This window comes from Protomyctophum bolini (assembly GCF_963924005.1).
Source record: "Protomyctophum bolini genome assembly, chromosome: 4".
Taxonomy (NCBI): Eukaryota; Metazoa; Chordata; class Actinopteri; order Myctophiformes; family Myctophidae; genus Protomyctophum; species Protomyctophum bolini.
In genome coordinates, this window is record NC_137865.1 from 18,754,517 (window position 1) to 18,777,362 (window position 22,846).

Consider the following 22,846-nt stretch of genomic DNA (forward strand, 5'->3'; position numbering starts at 1 on the left):
TAGGAAACACTGTTTCCCTCCTACGCACGTTCAGAGCATCAGACTTATAAGTGTGTTCTCTCTCTCTCTCTCTCTCTCTCTCTCTCTCTTGCATGCAGAGTGTGTCTCCCACAGGCACACTCACTCCCTCAAGTTCAAGTTAATGCGTTACTCAAAATACACACACACACACACACACACACACACACACACACACACACACACACACACACACACACACACACACACACACACACACACACACACACACACACACACACACACACACACACACACACACAAACAAACATGTTTAAATTACTCCTAAACATTTTGCCAAACATCACACACTCTCCTATCCTCCTCCTATCCTCCTGATGGAGACCTGTGCCCAGAAGGGCACTTTTTCTAGTTAATTTCTGCATCTCTTAGGGCCCATTTAACCACATAATGCATTTGGATGGCAAAAATGGCTCACACACAGACAAGCGCACGACTTACGGTTGGGGACCCTAACAGTGATGGGCTGTTTCTGCTGGATGGTCTGTGTGTGTGGGAAGCGGGCGTAGCAGATGTAGTCGCTCCTGGAGTCTTCCTTCACCACGTTGGAGAAGTACAGGTCTCCGTTCAGTCCCTGGGACACCCTGCTGCTCTGAGGCAGCCTCTGGAAATCTGAAACACACATTATTTAGAAGACAGTGCTTCTCAAACCTTTTTTTGTGGCAAGGAGGACCCTCAAATTGATGTGTTTGGCCGTGGACCCCCCATTTAAAAATGTTTTGTGCCAGGGAGGGACCCTCCAGAAGAGGAGATTTATGTAAACAAAATGTATTTTTAACATTTCTCTAAAAAAGTATACGACACATTGACTACTTTTGCTGTGGACCACCTGGAGCATCCCCAAGGACCCCTGGAGGTCCCCAATGACCCCTGGAGACCCCTGGAGGTCACCAAGGACCCCTGGAGGTCCCCAAGGACCCCTGGAGGTCCCCGGATGACCACTTTGAGAACCACCGAATTAGGAGCCGACTAGCATCCCTCAAATCAGGGTATACATTTCTCCAATGGAAGAGTAGACCACCTCACACAAACTGCATATGTACTAGTCATATGTAACAAACTCTACCACACAAATTGTTAAAATAATTTTATTGTTATTATATTATAGCTTTAAGAATGTCACTTTTGGCAACACAGTTTGTTAAAGCCCCATGGAGCGATGCTTAGCCATAAACCGAACAATGGGAATTACTGTAGCACAAAACAAAACCTACAATGCACATTCTCTGCAAGAATTGGGATCACCAAGAACCTCACACGATGAAACGTTTAAAAGAGCTTACTGTTGTCCATCCAGAATATGATGGGAGGGGGCAGGCCGGCAGGGGGCCGGCATGGAAGCACCAGGGGCAGACCCTCCCTCACCACGAACGGCTCATTTTTCTCCTTTGACCACAAGGGCGACCCTGGACAGGTTGGAGAAGAACAAGGGTCTTTAAAATAACTCAACATGAGATGTGAGTGGCAAATGCAATGTGGCTGACAGTGACATGACAGAGATGAGGTGAAATGGAAGGGATGTAGCCTGTGGGGGAACACGAAGGGTAATGCTTTAAATAGACAATAGAGGACCGAATGATGTCTAAAGTCTAAACAACAAGTGATCACATGAATGGATTATTTATGACTGGTTCTGTGGTTCAGTCGTTTATTCTTTTCAACATGATGTCTTTGCTCTATAACTCATTCATGTGTTTAACTCCTTTTAATTGCACTTGATCCTCTAAGGTATTTTTTAACAAATCTCATTATTGATTTTTGCACATAGCCTACAACAAAAACAGTATTGCGACAAGTGAAAAATGAAAGTGCACCAATGGGCGCCTGTTAATGCTTTATGTTTGTTTCAACCTTGTACAGCACTTTGGTCTATGTGCTATATAAATAAAGTAAATAAATCAATAACTTTGCTTTGAGGTCAGAATAGTCCTCCTGACGTCATAGAGTAGCCTACGAGTACCATGGTGAAGGATAGTGCACTACAGGTATATTGAATAATGAGGGGCAAAAACTTACTGGACTGTCGTACGACTATATCGTTGGAAACAGCAGTCCCGTGTTCATTCCTCGCAGTGCACTGGTAGACCCCCTCGTAGTTCTCAGCCTTCTCTCCACTGATGTCTATGACTAAAGTCCCAGAGCGTTGCCTCATGGTGACCTTAGGCTCCTCGTCAATGTCAAAGTGGGTTCCATTTCGGGTCCAGGAGAAGCTGCAAAAGCAGAGGAGTCAAGAGTTGTTTAAATCTTTGGCAGCTAAACACCCCAGATGTTGTTGTGGTTGATGAAGAGTCCAGGGAAGTGTCCGTATCCCAGATAGGCTGCACCTTTGACCCTATAGGAAGCATTTATGACCAAGGTCATTAAATACCAACCACTCCTACAAATTTGTTTTCATATTTGTCAGCCCTCTAACAACCGGTTTGTGGATATTAAGCCTTAACTAGGCCCTATAGGACAGAACATACCCACAGACTGGCAGCTAGAGGCTTTCAACAACTTGGGATGCCCAAAAAGGAGGCGAAGAGTCTGGAAAAGTATTGTGCAGTCTGCTATAATTGGCAGCTGCCATATAGCAGACACTGCTACTTATACCCATACAGTATACTGAGTGATATGCTTATTGTATAATAAAGACATAATGCCATCATACTTTTGTGAATGTAACCTTATGGCACATTTAATATCTGTGTCCTTGCATGCCATCCTTTATATGGACACAAATACATTGTTGTTGGTGTGTGTGTGTGTGTGTGTGTGTGTGTGTGTGTGTGTGTGTGTGTGTTCTCATGCAGCCTCCCTGTATTTACCTGGGATGAGGTTTCCCCTTCGCCTCACAGTGGATGACAATGTTCTCCCGCGGGTCGATGATGTAATCCTTGGGGGACTGGTGAGTTATGGTGGGCGGCTGCGGCACTGGTAGATCAGAGAGCAGGGGGAGATTCAATCACGACCTTTACTGCATAACTAAGCTCTTTCCTATCGCTATATCGACCACACACACACACACACACACACACACACACACACACACACACACACACACACACACACACACACACACACACACACACACACACACACACACACACACACTGGTAGCAATCACATGCACACTTACTATACTAGATTTAATCAGGCTGCTGCGTTTGCTGACAACGACACAGCACTCTCACACAGCCCAATAAAAAATGCATGCAAGAGCGCCCAGGGATTTAACTTCATAATAACAGTTCCATGTTTGATGGCTTTTTGTCGGCAATGGGAAGCGATAACTAATGGACTACAAAGCAACTGATGAGATAAAGGCAGTGGTGGAAAAAGTACTCAATTTTTTTTACTTAAGTAAAAGTATCAATACTGTTTGTAATGTAGAAGTAAAAGTATTCTAATCTAAATGTACTTGAGTAAAAGGTATCGAAATGTACTTAAAGTACCAAAAGTAATTTTGCAGAATGTCTAATTTCATGTTTTCAAATGTATAAAAGTATTTTGAAAATAGCCGATCTACAAGCTTACAATGTGTCGCATCACGATGCATTGTAAGCTTGTAGATCGGCTATTTTCGAATGGTCAAAATGTATATAGGGCTGAAGTAGTTACTATATGTTTTGTAATAATAATCCAAATCTATCAATCTACAAAGTAACTAGTAGATTAAAGTTTGCAAATAAAGTGTGTTATAAATTGGAAATACTCAATTCAAGTACAAATACCTCAAAATTGTACTTAAGTAAACTAAATACATGTACTGTACTTAGTTACTTTCCACCACTGCAAGTACATGATGTGCTCTATGGGACACGCTCTATCACTGCAGAAACACTCCAAACAAAAAAACTGTAAACCAACACACAAAAAAAGCATTGCGTGCAAAATGCTCAAATACATTGCAAGTCACAAAGCATAAGCTAAACAGATAAGCTTTACAGTGCCAAAACAAAACTATACAATACAGTATAACCTTTAAATGCACAACAAAACAAAAGGGTGCTTGCACACAGACGCTGCAGTGAGCTCACACCAGCCGTGTTGACAACTTACATCCTTCCAGAACTTTAGCTTTTTCCCCCAAGAATGAGCAAGACATTTGTGACAGTAGAGAGAACCCAACATTAGTGGTGAAACATTTCATGCTGATCACCCGTCCATTTCAAGGCATGGTTAGTACAAAGTCAGTTTCCAGATGTGCTGCATCAGCAGTCTGCAACGGGTCAATGACTCCAAACGTTACTCAGTGGCTGATGGATCTAATACCGCATCAGACCAACATCTATGCATCGAGTACTGTAATACACCCGGGGCTGTTTTGTTTCTTTTCCATAACCATTAAAACACTATGTATGAAAAGCAAGGAATTTCTAACACATTTTAAAACTTTAAATTAAATATATAACCACTTGAAAAAGAGATACTCCAAATAATCTGAACAAAATAAAGTAGCAAAGCGTATTGTGGTACTTGGTTATTATCACAGATTCTTTGCAACATAATGACAGATACTGAACAATTAATATCAAACAGTGATGTATGTGTATTCAACGTCAATAACATTTTTGCCATAGAATCCTCTTATAAAGACATTTATAAGAGACGTGGGGGTCTTACGGTCTAGTGGGACCTCCAACGTGTTGGCGAGGTGTCCCAGGAGCAGCACCATCAGCGCTGCACCCATCCACCCCCTCCTCTCCATCCTCGCTATGTGTGACGCGTGTGTCCGACCCCAGACACTGCAGAACTATACGCCTCGTCCTCGCAGTCACGCTGGCCGAGAAGAACACTTCTCCACTGGGCACATTCACCGCCTAGCAGCACAGTGGTGGGTGTGGGGGCGAGGGGGAGACAGAGAGAGGGAGAGGGAGAGAGAAAAATGATAACAGATTATTGGCTTGAGCATCACATCCGATGACCTCAGTCATCAGTCACTGTTTGTTTTATTTTGAATTCATCAGCTGCTGGCAGAGGAGAGAGAAAGAGAGAAGGAAAAACAGCGGAGGAAACTAACAGTTAATTGAACTAATAATGAGTTGATTATAAAGAATAATCAATTTGAATGAATTAACGGATATTTATTATTTTTATAAATACAGTAGAAAAAAAAAAGCAACACATCGCAACGTGCCATGCATTGCAAGCTTGAATCGGGATATTTCCGACAATGTTGCAGGATAATATAGGGCTCAAAGGCAGACTAACAAGCAGAGAGAATATTTCGCTAATCAAAGTACCGTAATCGACAGATTGATCACTTAGAAAATAATCAATAGCTGTGCAGCCCTAAATTCATCATGTGGCGAAGGGGTCGGAGGGAGAGTCAATGAAATTCACAGCAGAGGAAAGCGTCTGAATGAATGAGAAGGACATGCAGATGGCCTTGGCCATGGATGAATGCTAGTCCCTCATGCGGTGCAGTTGGCTGGGATCTATCTGTTTGATCTATAGGGACCGACGCGTCCCACATGGGTTCATTTAGCCCAGCTAATCACTGCCATGGCCCACCGTGCCATTAAGCTCTTATCTGCCATATTGATGAAGCATCCGATGGATGACACATGAAGGGACAAGGGAAGGGACACTGCGGGACACTTCACCTTCAGTCTCCCTCTCAGGTCGTTTCAACCTGCTGTGGTTGCACACGCGAATGGAGCTCGGTTTTGTTGGGTGAAACCTGACTAATGAAAGCTCATGAAAACCTATAGTCATACTGACGGCCCAGCCTGATTGGCTGCCTCGTCTGCCTCCTCTGGCCAATGGGACAGCAAGCAACGGCATCCACGCACACACGCACCTCTGGCCAATGGGACAGCAAGCAATGGCATCCATGCACACACGCACCTCTGGCCAATGGGACAGGGACAGCAAGCAACGGCATGCCAACGGCATCCATGCACACATGCACATAATCACTGACAACATCTTTTATACCGTCGTCTGTCGCTAGACTCGCTACGAGTGGACCGTTTAAAAATGCGGGTACTACGTGCATTAAGCCATTGATGATGGTCTGGATGGTTTTGTTTTGTCCAACGTGATTACGTGAAAACAGCATGGCTGTGCCTGCAGTAGGCTACTAAGAAAAACAAACACATACTACAACACGTACTTTTGTGTCTCACATGGAAAGCGACTGAACAACACCATGTATAAAAAAAAAAGACAGTTCCCCTGTTCTGCTGTGCACAGCGGAGATAATGCACAACTCCAGGTACGAAATAAAAAACTTACTGAAGCTGATCATTCATGACTGTAACTACTACTACACTTCTATACAATGCCATTCTAGCCTTAAAACCTACAAGTACAGTATATGTTATTCAATATATTAAGCACAAAATATAGGCTTTTCCAAATCAAGTCCTGTTTCACAAATGATTACCGTATGTGCTATGTATTGTACTCTGTGAATTAACTATAGTCTACAGTTTAACCCATTGATTCTCAGCCATTTTAATTTCAAGGACCGCCAAATTAAATTAATAGAAATGTAACAGCCTAGGCCATTTCATTATGATTTTCATCTCTGGACTGGGACCCCAGTCTACATGGCCAAAAGCCAGAGTGTAAACATACAGTACATGTTACTAAAATAGCAATAATAATATGGGGGAAAACAAAGACAAGGGAGACAACGGAGAGTCGGAGACAGCACCTGTTTCACCTGACGCATTACGACTGTGTCATCAGTCCTTGTTTATCATATTTTTTACCTAAATTTAACACAATCAATGGCCAGTGAAGGTCTGCGGACCGCCCGTCACAACCCGAACACAACAGAGTAGGCATATAGGCACATACACCATACAGTAAATGCCTCCTCGTCCTCCTCGTCCTTCTCTTCCTCCTCCTCCACAACACACAACTCGACAACCTCATCAACGCTAGACAGTACTACTTAACACGGTGCTACTCCTTTCTTATTTGGGCCCATCAAAGGAATCAGATATTAGTTTCTGAGCCATGTTGTAAATAAACAACCTGACAGCTGACACTGTGACAGGAGAGATTTGTGCGTGTAAAAGTTAAAAAGGTAAACTGAAACGGCGTCAGCAGGCAAGAATATGTATTTGTATCATTCCCACTCCTCCAAGAGGGGGGGGGGGGTGCCTGGGTATTGATTTTGGGCATATTATTAAAGGCAACATTTGTAAAGAAATTGTACACAATTCTTCAAAATAGCATTTTAATGATATGATACTTATTTATTTAATAGCTCACAAAAATGTTGTGAAATCAGCTATTTTCACTATTAATTGTACGACATAGCATACAGTGTATAGTGGTGGTTATAAAAAAAACCTCTAGTGTGTGGGTAAAGGGGTTCATGGGGATGTTCAGGATCAGGCAAGGTGACTAGTTTGTACCACCTGATGAAAAGGTGATTCTTCCATTGACTGGCTGATAATTGAGTGGATGTAAAGTCGTTATGCAAAGTAATCTAACTCTGCCCCTAGGGTGACTTTATCAATATGGTATTGGCTGCACTCCGAAGAGAATGAGGGTAAAAAAAAAACATACAGTATTGAACCTTTCTTTCTCAGAGTCATCACAATTGGCAAATGCTGCATTTATCTTGTTGTGCCTTTATCAAAAAAGCACGCATGCTTTTTTGCGGCTTACGCCTTTTATTGGTCTTTTTGAAGGGACAGACAGTAGGCTGACAGGAAACAGGAGAGAGATGGGGGAAGACATGCAGTAAAGGCTGTGTTGGGCTCGAGAGTCGAACCCGCGGCACACTGCGACTGGATTACCAGTCGGTGCCCAGACGGTTACGCCACCGCCTGGGCCCGCACGCATGCTTTTATTCAAAAGTCTATGACTTAAACTAAATCAAGATTTGCTGTAAAAATCAACACTGTTGTAGAACCAAGAAGCATTCTGAGAATGGTGATAAAAGGGGGAGCAACCAGTCCGCCAGTGGCCCAGGTTAGAAAACCACAGCCGGTTGTATCTAAATTGGATACGGTTCACAGAGACCATCTCAATTCATTTTCTTCTGTTCGGCATGACACAAAGACATAAAAATGATGATATTAGGAATCATTATTTTTGTATGAATGTCAGCGCACCACTGAAAGATAAGTGGAAAGAAAAAAATGCGTCAGTGCAGAACAAAGGAGGAGTCATTTTCAGCCTTTTAGGAGCAGAAGCAACCTGGTTTCATCCTGCCTGAGGTAAAGGATCCACGACCGGCATGCCATTAAAATGCCACGGTTTTCATTTGAAGACATTTCAAAAGCACACTATCAAATTTGATATTTTCTAATCATATTACCGAAATGAAAGACTCAAATGGAGCTCATTAAGGACGGTGTAATAACCAGCCTTTGGCTGCGAGGTGGGGCAGGGATATGGGGGTGGGATTGGGGTGATGTCTGTGGATACAGCAGGGACTGGGGGTGTAGCGGATTGGGGTGTAGGATGGGGGCTAATGGGGAGCGGAGCTTGAGGCCTTGTGGGGGGGTTCTCCTTGGAGACCTGATGTATCCGTTAGTGCCGCCTGCCTGTGGTGATTCAGGATCAGCCCCGGGAGCCTGTGTCTGGTGGCAGGAGAAGGGAGAAGGGACCGGGGGCTGATGTCTGATGCCCTCTGTCTGAACTATACAGCTCTCCGGGGGAAAGCCTGAATGAGTCACCTGAGGCGGCCCCCTTCCTCGACTGAGGGTCTGACCAATGCTGGAACAAGTACTCACATGTTTTACTTGAGTAAAAGTATCAATACTGCAATATAGAAATACTCCAGTCCGGAATTCATAATACTTGTCCAAAGGTACAAAACGTATTAGCATCAAAATGCACTTAAAGTACCAAAAGTAAAAGTACTTATTGTGCAGAATATTGTGCCATTTCACAAGTTTTCAAATCTTTGGAATAGCAGATCTACAAGCTCACAATGCGTCGCGGTGCAACGCATTGTGAGCTTGTATATTGGCTATTTTCAAATGGACGAAATGTATATAGAGTTGAAGTGGTTAGTGTATGTTTTGTAATAATATTCAATCTACAATTAAAGTAACTATAGTAACTAAAGTGTTGTAGCCTAGTGGAGTAAAAGTACAATATTTGGATCTGAGATGTAATGGAGTAGAAGTAAAAGTAGCCTATTGGAAATTAAAGTAAAAAAGCAGTAAAGTACAAATACATCAAAATACAGTACAGTACAGTACAGTACAGTACAGTACAGTACAGTACAGTACAGTACAGTACAGTACAGTACAGTACAGTACAGTACAGTAAATGTACTTTCCTCCACTGGGTCTGACATAACAGCATTCACCATGGGGGGCATTCTCATTTGAGCTTGTTTTTGTGAGATATACAGTAAACAGTAAAATCTTCACTGTTCATTAAACTCTGACAGTGTCAGTGACACTTTTTTACACCAGGGTTTGTGTAATCTGTTCTAGGCGGTGGAATGTAGCCTAATCATTTATGCAAAGAATATTAAACATACAATAGTCTTTGCAATCCTTTCCAAGAAACAAGAGAGATTTTTACACAGAGACCGCAGACATTTTTCACAAGTCACAAAAGGCGCCATGAACTCAGCTGTGCTGAGGCAAGAAAGGAAAAGAGGAGAGCGTATGACAGGAAGAGAATAATTGTGTTAATTATACATTTTAAGGTGAATCCCAGATAAGCAGAGGACTCTTATCTGGAAGGGAGCCAGGATTTCATCTAGGATTCATTTTCCGATTTAATGAGCTACGTATAGCAGCTCAACTCCAGCTGGTCAGCATGCATGTGACTGCGTACGCATGTGTGTGTGCGTGAGAGAGAGAGAAGAGAGAGAGAGAGAGAGAGAGAGAGAGAGAGAGAGAGAGAGAGAGAGAGAGAGAGAGAGAGAGAGAGAGAGCACGTGTATCCGCACGTACATGTGTGTGACGTGATGTTAATATATGTGTGCATACTATGTCTGTGCACCATGATTAATCCCTGAGAGATGACGCGGGGCTCAGTGTCTCTCACTCGGGGACCCAAGCAGGACCCCCTGCAGACCTGCTCACAAGGGGAGGGATGTATAGCTACCATGGCCTGGGGCTACTGTCATCCTCCACGCCTACAACCAGTCCACGAGGGACTTTGAAATGGAAACACTGCTTAACCCCATCATATTGTAAACGGAGTGTATGGAAACACCACACGTTCTACATGTAGCAGAGGTAGAGCAGGGCAAGCCCTCACACATGTACTAAAATTAAGCCTTCCAGATTAACGTCGTCCCACTAATAAAACGGAGGGATTTAAAATGCATTTCTCACACTACAGTACTGTAATGTCCTGACATGTAACCAAACTACATCTTTATTATCAGTGTTGGGCAGAAAGTTGAAACCTTATTGCGTCTCCATCTCCATCTTTTTAATGCTTTTTTAATGCCTTATTTTATACTTTTTCATACAGTTTGGGGCAAAGGTAGCACACATAGCTGATCCACAAGCTTGAGATTGTAGATAGCAAAAAGAGTCATCACAAGAGTCATCACAATTGGCAAATGGTGCATGGTGGTATTTTCTGCTATTTTTTTAAACAAAAATTCAATCTTCATCTATAATGGCATAGGCAACATTTGCTGCGAGAGAGATTTCGAGGAGATTTCGTGTTGAGGGGGAAAACAAGCTTGTAGTAAAATACAATGTTAACCACTTTCACCTTTGTTTGAACAGACTGTGAAGACAAATATCCTTCAGGACAATAAAGATTATCATTATTATTATTCCGGTCAGCATTATCACGATGAGCCTCAAAATAAAACGGTTTCCTATCTGTCTGTGAGCACCTCTCTAGAGAGCCTATATGTGTCTGGTACTGACAGAACCAGTGAAACCAAATGCAATAAGGTTCAACTTCCTCCTGACTGTGCTGAGGTTGGGGCCGCTGATTAAAAATCCAATACAAAGTGGTTTCTGAAAACACAAAAAATAAATACTGTACAAGTTCCTGCCAGACCGTTTCACCTGTTCTACAATAAACATGATAGCAGACAGAATGCGCTTATACAACACAACTTGAGTGCAGGGGTGATTCATATAGTTATAGTCTACTCTATCGGGTGGTGCAGCAATCCTTACAGTAGTACTGAATGATAAATGCATCTACAGAATAATAAGCATGCAGTGTCATTCTCCAAAGTGCTTTACAATGTGCATTATATTTCCCCCATTCACAGTTTTCACACACACATTCACACACCAGCAGCAGAGGAAACTATAAACAAAGTGCCAACCTGCTAATCGGGGAAAGTTAAGGATCATTTACAGTCAGTTGCATGCCGGTGTCGTGCACAGGATATAGCCGATCTAAAAGCTCACAATGTAATGCAGAAAGCAAGACGCGTTGTGAGCTCGTACTACTTTTGGCCATTTCTGTAGCGCAGCCACATACTATGGGACAGAAATCCAGAGCGGAGCATGCTCTACGTACTGTCAATGGATTAAGAGACGGGTGCAGACTCTCAGTGAACAGTCTATAGAAACTGTCACAACGTGAATTTTCAGTGAATTGTTTAATTTACCGCAGCAGAAATCTCTGACAAACGTATGCGTGTCGACTGAATAATTCAAAGACAATTCACCTTGTGAGTGCGGACTGTTATCTAAAGACTATTGTTAGTCCAACCAAAGTATAAATCAGGCATTAGGGTTTCAGTGGCCTGCTGCAAGGACACTTTAACACGAAGGCAGTAGGAGACAGGGATCGAGCCAGTAATCAACAAACTTTTGTGAAAATAGCCAATGTACAAGCTTACGCTCCCAAACCTAATTGAACAAACTTCAAGTGCTTGTCAGGGTGGGGGGGATCCCCAGTCCAAATATGATTGTTTTGGAGGGGTCGCTGCCTAAAAAGGTTGAGGACCACTATAATATAGTAGTAAAAAGTACTCTTATTATCACGAATAATGACACACTGTAGCATTACATGCTGCAGTGCTTCTATAGAGCCTGGCCCATTGACAATGTGCTGCATCAGTATAAATGATTAATGTCAGCGAGTGAGAAGCTGAAGCAGTAATTACTGTCCACTACCATGATGGAAGCACCTTGTACTGGGAGGACTGTGGTTCATTCTGTCCAGAGAGAAAACACTCGGCTCTTGTGTGTGGAGCTTGCACTGTGAGAGTCGCCTCTGGCCTCTCATTTCAAGCCCGGCCTGTTCAATTAGCCCATTGTCATGTTTCCACGACCGGCCACTTCAACCATCCCCAAACTAATTGGTTTTGTGCACATGTCAGAGTTAGTGCACATAGAAGCAAAAGCAGGAACAAAGTAACAAACAAACGCACACAAACCCGCCCGCACGGCACGCTCATACGCGCACACAAGTTTGGTGGAGACACACATTTGTAAATTGTTACTATACTTGCGAGGAAATCAATATTTGTATATTTTCCTTATTGTAAGGCTAACTCTAAACCTTTTTTTTAACCATAACATGGTTTAATATAAAATTAAAACAATTATCTTTTAATGACCAGGAAAACTGTCCTCACAAAGTATTAATAAAACATGCACACACGCACATATGCGCGCACCAGCGCGCGCACACACACACACACACACACACACACACACACACACACACACACACACACTAGCCATAAGGAACGTGTGGGTCAGGACAGGTCTCAGCACACACAAATGGAGCTGACAGGGACACACGGGGACTGAGAATTTAACCCCCTCCCCCGACCGTGGTAATAAATTAATAGCTATCAGTGGGGAGAAAAGGGCACTCAATTGAGCGTGCCTTATACAGCAACAGATAATACCGCAATGTGCATTCTGCTTAACGCAAGATATTATTTCAAAACATTGGAGGTGATGCAACACCGCAGTGCTGACAAAAAGGACATGACTGTTGCATCAGTTCTGCACACACGTTAATGTCTGTGATGAAAGACAGGAGAAAGAAATACGCCGTGTGGCCTAATTAACTCCCATAATCAGTGGCATTAATGGCTCACGCAATCAGGGGGTTTGTGAGTCCCTCTGCGGCCTTAATGAAGCAGTGGAGAACCCCCCCCCCCCGCATTCCCCGCACAAATGATGGGGGATTATAATGACATGTGCGGCGCCACACTCAGGAAGGAGGTGATGTGGAAATGGAGCTTCTTTTTGGACCACTGCTGTGTGCTCCCTCCCTCTCTGGAGCTCAGGATGTGATTTCAGTGTATTCACACCCAGGGCTGTGCGCCGGTCGCTCTGTATCTATAGGGGAACGGCAGGAGGGATGTTTTTGTTTTGGGTGAGAGGCCTTCCTCAGAGAGCCCGAGAAGGAGCACAAACAATGTGGGACTGTGAGAGTAATAATGTGTACTCCGTCATTCTGGCTGCGCGGCTCGCCGGAAATGACAGGTGTTCTGTGAGTGACACTGCAGGAGTACCCTTTTTATTTTTACGGCATGGCTCTGCAGGAGGCTAGCCGTCTATAAGACGGTAAATTATGCATTTATATAGCACTTTTAAAGTGCTTTACATGCACTACATGTGCATTACATTCGCCCATTCACACAGACATTCAGACACCGATGACGGAGGAAACCATGCAAGGCACCGACCTGCACATCGGGAACAATTAGGGGGTTCTGAGTTTTGCTCAAGGACACTTCGACACTAACTCTGGGGGAGCCCGGGATCGAACTGGGAGCCTTGCGGTTCTCTACGGCCACTCTACTCCCGACTCACTATAACGCCCCAGACGGTCTGTCATTGTAGCCATGCAGTTCCCATGTGGTTCCCGATATATCCACATTATTAGATTTTTAAGGAGTGGCTTAGCAGGAGGTTAGCCCAGTGATAGATATATTTTGCACACATGTCTGCCAGTAGGCCACAAGCCACAGTAGTACCTCCAGCTCCACTAATGTGACCACAAAGGTTAAGAATGTTATTTGGTATAGCATGTTGTTTAGAGTAGACAGATGCTACTGTAGATTACATTTTTTAATTGGTATCCTAGTTTATTGAGGCACTACATTGTTATCTAGAGTTCATGCTTACTCTGCCTATTCCGTTCTCACATGGGTAAACAATTCCGCTAAACAATTAAAATGTAAATTGTAAAACAAAAATCACCACATAATGCGTTATTTGTTTTGTAACATCTAAAAAGTCTCTGTACGTCTCAAATTCCATACACACGTTCCACACCACCGCAGGGGGTGCAGTGGCCGGTGTCGAGTCGGTCGGACCAACGGTTGTCCAGCACCGCCCCAAAAAGGCCTCTGGACAGGGCCCCTGTACCCAGGGTCCATATATGGCTCTGGACAGGGCCCCTATACCCAGGGTCCATATATGGCTCTGGACAGGGCCCCTATACCCAGGGTCCATATATGGCTCTGGACAGGGCCCCTATACCCAGGGTCCATATATGGCTCTGGACAGGGCCCCTATACCCAGGGTCCATATATGGCTCTGGACAGGGCCCCTGTACCCAGGGTCCATATATGGCTCTGGACAGGGCCCCTATACCCAGGGTCCATATATGGCTCTGGACAGGGCCCCTATACCCAGGGTCCATATATGGCTCTGGACAGGGCCCCTATACCCAGGGTCCATATATGGCTCTGGACAGGGCCCCTATACCCAGGGTCCATATATGGCTCTGGACAGGGCCCCTATACCCAGGGTCCATATGGCTCTGGACAGGGTCCCTATACCCAGGGTCCATATATGGCTCTGGACAGGGCCCCTATACCCAGGGTCCATATATGGCTCTGGACAGAGCCCCTATACCCAGGGTCCATATATGGCTCTGGACAGGGCCCCTACCCAGGGTCCATATATGGCTCTGGACAGGGCCCCTGTACCCAGGGTCCATATATGGAGCTGGCCTGTTCTGACATCATTCTGACATCTGCATAGACTCCATATTTGGGCATGCCTGACAAAGAACTCCATATATGGCCACAAAAGGGACACAGATAATAACTGGGTGGGGCATTCATTTCCAACTTGCATCGTTCCACATAAGGCCAGTGCCCAACGGGCAATGCTGTAGTGTAGAGGCTCCAACACATACTATCTGGATGGTGCATGCATTTCCAACTTGCATCGTTCCAAGTAGGCCAGTGCCCAACGGGCACCGCTGTAGAGGCCCCACGGGCACTGCTCTAGTTAATTTGAATATCATAATCAATCAATCAAAGTCAATACTTAGCTGAAACCTTGCCATTTTTAACATAATGAATAAGAGGCACCATAATAATTCTGCTAAACTCTGCAAAAGTCCTACTTTTGTTAAATCAGGAAAGGAGCATTTAATTTGGTACCAGCTATAATTGGCTTGGTTTTATAATCCGTGGTTTCAAAGTTAACAGCACTGATGTGAGTTATATAGTGGTGTGTGTGATGCATGCTCTGTAAAGTGTTGTGAAGTTTGCACATCAGACCGACACCTCTCACAGGCCTCTCATCCACGACGACAGCAACACAATGGAAATTCCACTCGCTGGGTTTCGGTATCCCATAATCCTCTCATTAGCTTTTACAATTGTGGGGAGGTATGCAAATAATTGACATGGTTAACATATGAATTGAGGTCCTGTTGTTCAGAGAGATCCAAAGCTCAAAAACAAGAGCCCCCCCCTTCATCTGCACTGTACAATAGCCAGACAACAAAGATCCATCTTTCATTCATCTGCTCCACAATAAACATGCTATTTGTATCCATTCCCTTTCTCTCGTTTGAAGAATACCGCTGGCCACTGTCCAATCTAAACAGATTTTGCAACACAGCCATGCCATCAACTATCAATTATTAGCAGATCTTCCTTTTGTTTGTCGACACACGTAGTAATAATGAATGGAGCTGCAGCTCCTTAACCAAATCTGCAGAGGTCAGATTCACTGATTTGTTTAACCACTAAAAAGCCGTAGTTTATATACATTTTGTTTTTTATGATGATGTCACAAGTAAAATAGCCTATCTAAAAGCTCACAAGCTCACATCACAAGCTTGATATGCTATTTTCTCAACTTTTGAAACTTTTTGGAAATGTTCGCTTTATAATGGCACGCACAAAATATGGCTTTCTGAACACTGCATTCTCCTTGTTTCAGAGTCATTGGAAACATTGGCACACACACACACACACGCACACGCACACGCATGCACGCACGCACGCACGCACGCACCACACACACCCACACACACTCAGCGAAGAGCTCCCTCCCTCCTACGCAGCTTGTCCCATAGAAAAAGAGAAAAATACATTAGCGTGGGATTCACTCTCTGTCCACGCACAAATTCTAATCACCCGCTGAGGAGAGATGGGATCCTTTTCAGCATTCAGTTGGGGACGGAGGAAATCCCTGTCCACTCAACCTGGATTCAAAAATGACGGTGGCTTTGCTTTCAAATTACCATTGAAATTAGGAAACCGAATTAGGAATATCGGATATCGGCAAAAAAGTAAATATCGGACATATCTAGTTAAGTGCCTTGCTCAAGAATACACCAACATGCAACCGTGCACGAGTAGGCAGGAATCTAATGGGAAACCTCCCAATTCCAAGACACCGTCTCTGCCCCCTGAGCCACGGCCAAAGTCAGGTGCTGCAAATGGGTTTGTACAAACTGTCTGACGCCCAACTCGCACTGTATCACATTACCAGAGAGTGGAGTCAGTGGAGGCACTTTAAGATGGCATTCATTAAAAGAAGATCAGGGGGTTGGCGATCTGAGACACTGAACTGGACCTCAGTTCATTGGATAGCGGATCCCTGGAGTGAAGAATTATACTGATTGAAACCCAGATTTATGTTACTATATTCCTAATTAGCCCCGGTTGTAACTTGTGTGTGTATTTGTGTGCATGTGGTATGTGTTTGTACTATAAATGTCTGTCCATCTATCTACCAGAGTGTAAATGCCTAATGCACGTGTTTCTGTCTTTGTCTGCATGTGCTGTGATGTGTGTGTGTGTGTGTGTGTGTGTGTGTGTGTGTGTGTGTGTGTGTGTGTGTGTGTGCATGTGTGCGTGTACGTGCGAGAGAGAGAGAGGTGTCTAATAAGTCAGTGTTTACATGATGGAACTACTTAGAGTAGGATGAGAATAAGGTTGGAGTTTGCAGATGACAGGACATAATGAGTGCTATATGGGTGAGGCCATTCATATGCTGAACAGTGATTCATTTTCATGAGCAAACACAGTAGTGCCCTTAATGAATAGCTACTGAATAGGCTTCTGGGGACCATACTCAAGGCATATGAAATTAAACAAAAACGAAACACAGGTTGGACACGAAAAACAGCAGCTTTAAATAAAAGGTGAATAACAGATCCAGTCATACTGAAAGTGAATACTCAACAAAAATAAAACAGATGCAAAGTAGAAGTATTCAGAGTTTGGGTCAATGCAGGAACAACTCTACGGGTTATCCACTTCAATCCTATAAACTATACCTTATTACCTTATACTATATACCTATACTACTGACCAAAGTCCACCAAGAGTCTATACATGCGCCTTACTTTGTTTTCCCTCTGCACCAAATCTCTGTGCGGAAAAAACAAGTGAGATCTGCATTTCTTTTGCCAAAAATTAGCGCCCGAATAGGGGTGCTCGGGTTTATTTGGTTAAATCCAAAGGAGCTCTAGTCTAGAGAACGCAGAGAGAGAGAATGCAATTTTAGCAGAGCAGAGGCAGTGGATATACTGCAACCTGAAAGGGCACTCCGTATCCATGGCAATCCAAACCGGTGTTCTCTGATCGCCGTGCCGACAAAGATGTCAACCCTCCAATCAAACACAGACATATGAGAAAAAGAAGGACAAAGAGGTGCAGGGCCCATTTGTCATCCCATAAGTAACCTTAGGGGGAAACTGTATGCTTGACATCTGCTCTGCCCTAAAAACGTCTGGGACTCTGCTGAGAGCAACAAAGGAAAGGAGGGATGAATCTCAGTTTGCCATCATGTTCACACCGGATGGCTTACTCTGCGTGAAGGGTCTCTCAAGATGGGGCCAATATATGGAGTTTACTTTAAGCTTAGGGTTACGACAAAAACAGTCTGTGTGAGTCTGAGCCAAGACAAAAAATAGAAAGACACACCATCCTCAGTTTACTTCCCGTATCTGTGTGAAGTAGGAGACCGGAAGCAGGTCTAACACTTGATTGTGTTTATACTTTTTCCAAAGAAGCATGGCTGTATTTCATGTGAAACAAACAAAAAACAGTGGATGTGACTGTTTCTTTCTGGTAAGGTCCTACTGTATTTAAATGACAAACAATGGTTGGGTGGAATTTGCATTGTGCTGATACAGTATACTATACAGTAGGTGGCCCAGATGGGTCAGTGAAAACCTGCCTGTGTTTTTTTTGCCTTTTATCCGTTCAGTCGAGCAAAATCTGCAGACATCAGATAACAGATAAGCCCGGTGTCCAGAACCAGCACAAAACCCTCTGCCCGGGCTCTGGACCTACCTGATCACCCCTATATGTCCATATATAGAGCTGGACTAAATAGCCAATCTTCAAGCTCGAACAACACTTCGCGTCGCAACGTGTTGTGAGCCTGTAGGCCGTCTATTTTCACTGAGTGGTTAACTACTAATGTGTGTTTGTAAGTCTGGGGAGAGTTTCTCTTTTGGGCCCCGAACTGAAACAGTTAAGGAGGGAACCCCTCCCTGGGGCTAGTGTTATTGAGTGCAGACCCACCACCTCTACCTCCACACAGCTCCACAATGGGCCTTTCCTGCTGTCCCCCAACTCCACCAGTACACCCCCCTCTCTCCCCGCTTCCCCGTCTTTCCTACCTGATTTTGCACCAGTGAGGGGAGGGAGGGGCTAGCCCACACCGTGCCCACCGCACATGACAGTATCCTACAAATAAAATGTATGCCAACGGCTATACTAAATGATAGTAATTGGTCAATATAAGTAAAATAATATAGCCTTTCCATAGGAGTATCTTTTTATATTTTTCCAAGCAGAATGCAGACAGTAGCATATTAAGTTATGTAACTAACTAAAACATTATAGTGGGCTGGCTATAGGCTATTATGGGAAATGTTTACCTCAGAGAATATTTTCATTCTGGATAAAATCATAAAATGGTCTATGGTCTACTCTAATGGAATACATGGATGATCAAAAGCTGGAGTTTTGACGATTCAACTAACTGTAACTAGGGCCTTGCCCCCTCTGCCCTCCCTCCCCTCACTGGTGCGAAATCAGGTAGGAAAAATGTGGAAGCTCTCTCCCCACAAGCCTGCTGCCTCTCTCCACTCCACCTGTGTTCTTTGAAAGGTCAGGGTGGAGGAGGTTCTCCGCCCCCTCCCCCTTGCAACACTGGATCCCCAGTCCCGAGAAACCCAATCAAAGAGGGGCTTCAGAGGCCTTCAGACCTCTCAAAACCCTCCATTGTTTCCAGAAGGCTTCCCCACACCGAGGACTGCCTATATGTAACACTGTAAGAGGAGTTCCTCATTACTCCCCATCCCCGGGTCCACTTTGTCTTCTTTGTGTGTGACTGATAGAAGAATCCAGTTGCCCGGCTGGGATAATAAAGGAGAAAGCAGTAAAAGGAGAAGAGGAAGAAAAGGATGGGGTGGGGGGTAAGGGGAGAGGGGTGGGGGGGTATTTTCAGGAGTTTTGTGATGAGAAACCGCATGTGTTGCATGCATGGCTTTCCTCTGGTTCAGTATGAGGCTATGAGCACACACATAATGTATAAACATACACAATAGTGACACTTGTTCTGTTCCTGGAAGACAGTTATTATTACGTGGCGTGTGTCCAGAAATTATAATTCATCCTACGCATTTGGAGGCTATTGACTCAGACACACACAACAGAATGTGTGTGAATGTCAGCGCAGACCATTACCACATAATGTAAGCACTATATTTGCCTCTCTTTCTCTATCTCTCTCTCTCTCTCTCTCTCTCTGCCCCTCCTTTAGCTCCTATTCAGAACCGGCAGGTGAATACAAATCATTTCCCCTCCATTGCTTTCTAAAAGGACCGACCGTCCAATTTCAGACAGAGAGGTCACAAACAATGGTCTTTTCAAAGTGTGAGAAAATCAAATGGTTTCATAAAGAGACGGAACCGGGAGTTAACCTTTCAAAGTGCTAAGCAATCTGCCAAGCAGTGGAAACTCTTGGTGGACAGTAAAGGTTTTTCAATACGATTTTAAAAGAGGAACTGTGGCTTAAAGTTTAGGTGACAGAAATTCAGGTTATTTCCTGGATGATTTCATGTTCGCTCTTTTTCTTATAACAAAACTACTTGGATCACTTCCAACAAAGCAGGTACACAATATTTTTCACAATATTTTGAAGCCAAAATGTGAATATTGAATCTCATTTAAGTGTTAAGTGTGTGTGTGTGTGTGTGTGTGTGTGTGTGTGTGTGTGTGTGTGTGTGTGTGTGTGTGTGTGTGTGTGTGTGTGTGTGTGTGCGACTGTGCGTGCGTGCGTGCGTGCGTGCGTATGTGTCAGAATCTGATCAAGCGCTTTCTTTCAGCCAAGCCAAAATTAGCTTTGATTACACTGGCCACTCTTATTACATGGACCAGGGTTTCATATGCTAAACTTAATAAACATCTAGGGAGAAGGAAACAATTAATCAAGGACAGCCCTGAGCAAATCACCCCAACTGTATTTGAATTGAGGGGGCAACACTGTGTGCTCCATTTTTCTCTCCCCACTTGATATTAAATTGATCTAATTAAGTTCTGAGAGGCTGCGAAAAGGCATTTTACTGGGACCATAATAACTGGGGAGGGAGATAGCATCTCCCCTAAGCGGATTGCACGTTCTAGTTAGCAAGCAATGATGATGACCTCGTTTCATTTGCAGAACGACTTCGTCAAATTAAAAGGGAGAATGTGGGAGATTCTGGAACAAACCAACAACGTAAGTCCCTGATGTCAAGGGGCTGATGGTTGGCATACAACCACGGCTTATTAGGGAGAACATGTCCTCATGTTTCATCTCGGTCATGGGACTGGATGAATGAAATATTAACTAATGGGTATTAATGAAACGCTAATGAAAGGCTTTGTTTTCCACATGAAGAGAGTTCCCTGTCATCAGTTTCCGTCACTGCAAGTCCCGACACGATGACATAAAAACAGCTTTCACGACAAAAAAAAAAAAAAAGGTTTTCCCCAGTTTGCACTAATCATTTCATGTGTGTGTGTGTGGGGGGGTACTTTGCCCTTGAGGGGGGTGGGCATCCCCCCCAACTCGTCCAACAGTGTTCCATCCTTACATCAACTGCTGCCTGGCCTCGTCAGAAATAATGGCCTCAACAAGTGCTGCTCCTGACTACCTGCCCTCATTTGTCAAACTGTGATTCCGGTGGAGGCAAGGCTCTCTGCAGAGAGTTAACACTAACATTCTGCTCAGCCTCCCCGCTAAGAGCCTGTGTTCTGTGTCTATGTTTGGCTATAGGTGAGATCGGCCCAGGCCTGGTACTAATGCAGGGGAAGTGGCTGTGTGTGAGAGAGGTCTGGATAATAGCTGGGCGAGGCCACCGTGGAGGCAGGCGGCAGGGTTTCCTGGCTTCCATCCCAATCACAGTGTGGGTACAGAGAGGTCTGGGGGGAGATGGGGGGAGGGGGGTCGAACGAACCGCCCAAACCCAGTCAGGGGCATGTGCTGCATGCCTTCTGAGCTACACAGGGCCCCATTCCACAAGACCAGAAGGGTCATTTTGACTGTCCTTGTGTTCTGGGGTGGGTTGCAGAAATGATGACAGAAGGACGAATCACTCACTGGATGTCCAGTGGAAATCCCTTTCTGTATTTAAGCCTGCGGATGATGATGGATGACTAAGTGCATTTTAAAACTGTCACCTGATATATCAACCACATTGCACTCAGAGAAGCTTTAACACACTTGGTGGGGTGGGGTGGCTCACAGAGTAAGAGCACATAGCACAGAAATAAGGCTATATAGTCTTTGAATCTTTCCTGAATGGCAACCCCCTCTGCATAAATGCAAAACAATGCAAAAGTCTTAGAAACGAGTAAACGATTCACAAGCTCATTTGCTTAGCCTCTGTCTGTATGCGGAGAAGGAAACTCCTCATTAGACTAGGCTCAGAGGCAGGTACAGTAAGCAAGGTGGTTACATCTATATGCAACCATTTGTATTCTGCGGTGACTCTCAGGGCAGCATGCTGTTTATATTGATGAGCAGATAGGCTCGGCCTTGGACCGTGACCCTGGGCTTAGCAGGGGATATAAATCACTAGGTTTTCTCAGAGCTCCGCTTCCGTATACAGATAGATCCTGCAGGCCACCATCGACACACAAAGAATTACCCAGACAGCCACTTAATTTGGATCCCATCACCTCATGAAAGAATAATGCATGTATAGTGAATCGCATACATGATAGGTGTGGATATATGAATCGGAAGACAATCAGAAGACAGAAGAAACAGAGTGATGGATATGAAGGGCAAGTTTGGCGGACAAACTTGAAGGAAGGGATAGAGAGATGCTCAATACCGCTAATGTGGAAAAACAACAACAAAGAAGCCCCAGAAAGTAAATGACGGAAGAGAGAGGAGAGGAGGACGAGATGATTTATCTTCTAGAACGACATCTAGATGATTGGTCAGAAAAAACGCCATTATTCAGACTGAAAGCCCTCCGGCATCTCGGCAGCAGTTTCTGGAATGGGCGTTGTCAAAGAGGCAGTCTTCGGCGATTGGTTCATACCAACCAATCAGAATAGTAGGAAAGCAGATGACGTTGTTGTCAATCATGTGGCTATGGCTAACCAAATAAAACACAGTCAACAAGCGCTACTAGCATGTAAACAAAAGCGGTAAAATGGGATCATTATGTTTAT

General features: G+C 44.2%; 1 protein-coding gene across 4 annotated transcripts in view; it reads right to left on the reverse strand.

The window, feature by feature from the left end:
- Positions 1-22,846, reverse strand: part of LOC308313534 (neuronal cell adhesion molecule-like) — a 94,061-nt gene that overhangs the window by 28,213 nt on the left and 43,002 nt on the right. For all 4 annotated transcript variants that reach the window (XM_080760704.1, XM_080760706.1, XM_080760703.1 and 1 more), the window contains 5 exons: positions 4,645-4,841; positions 2,847-2,952; positions 2,056-2,249; positions 1,323-1,445; positions 481-651 (listed from right to left, as the gene is read on the reverse strand). In XM_080760704.1, coding sequence (XP_080616830.1) covers positions 481-651; positions 1,323-1,445; positions 2,056-2,249; positions 2,847-2,952; positions 4,645-4,729 — 679 coding nt within the window. In that variant the 5' untranslated portion in view covers positions 4,730-4,841. The remainder of the gene's footprint in view (positions 1-480; positions 652-1,322; positions 1,446-2,055; positions 2,250-2,846; positions 2,953-4,644; positions 4,842-22,846) is intronic.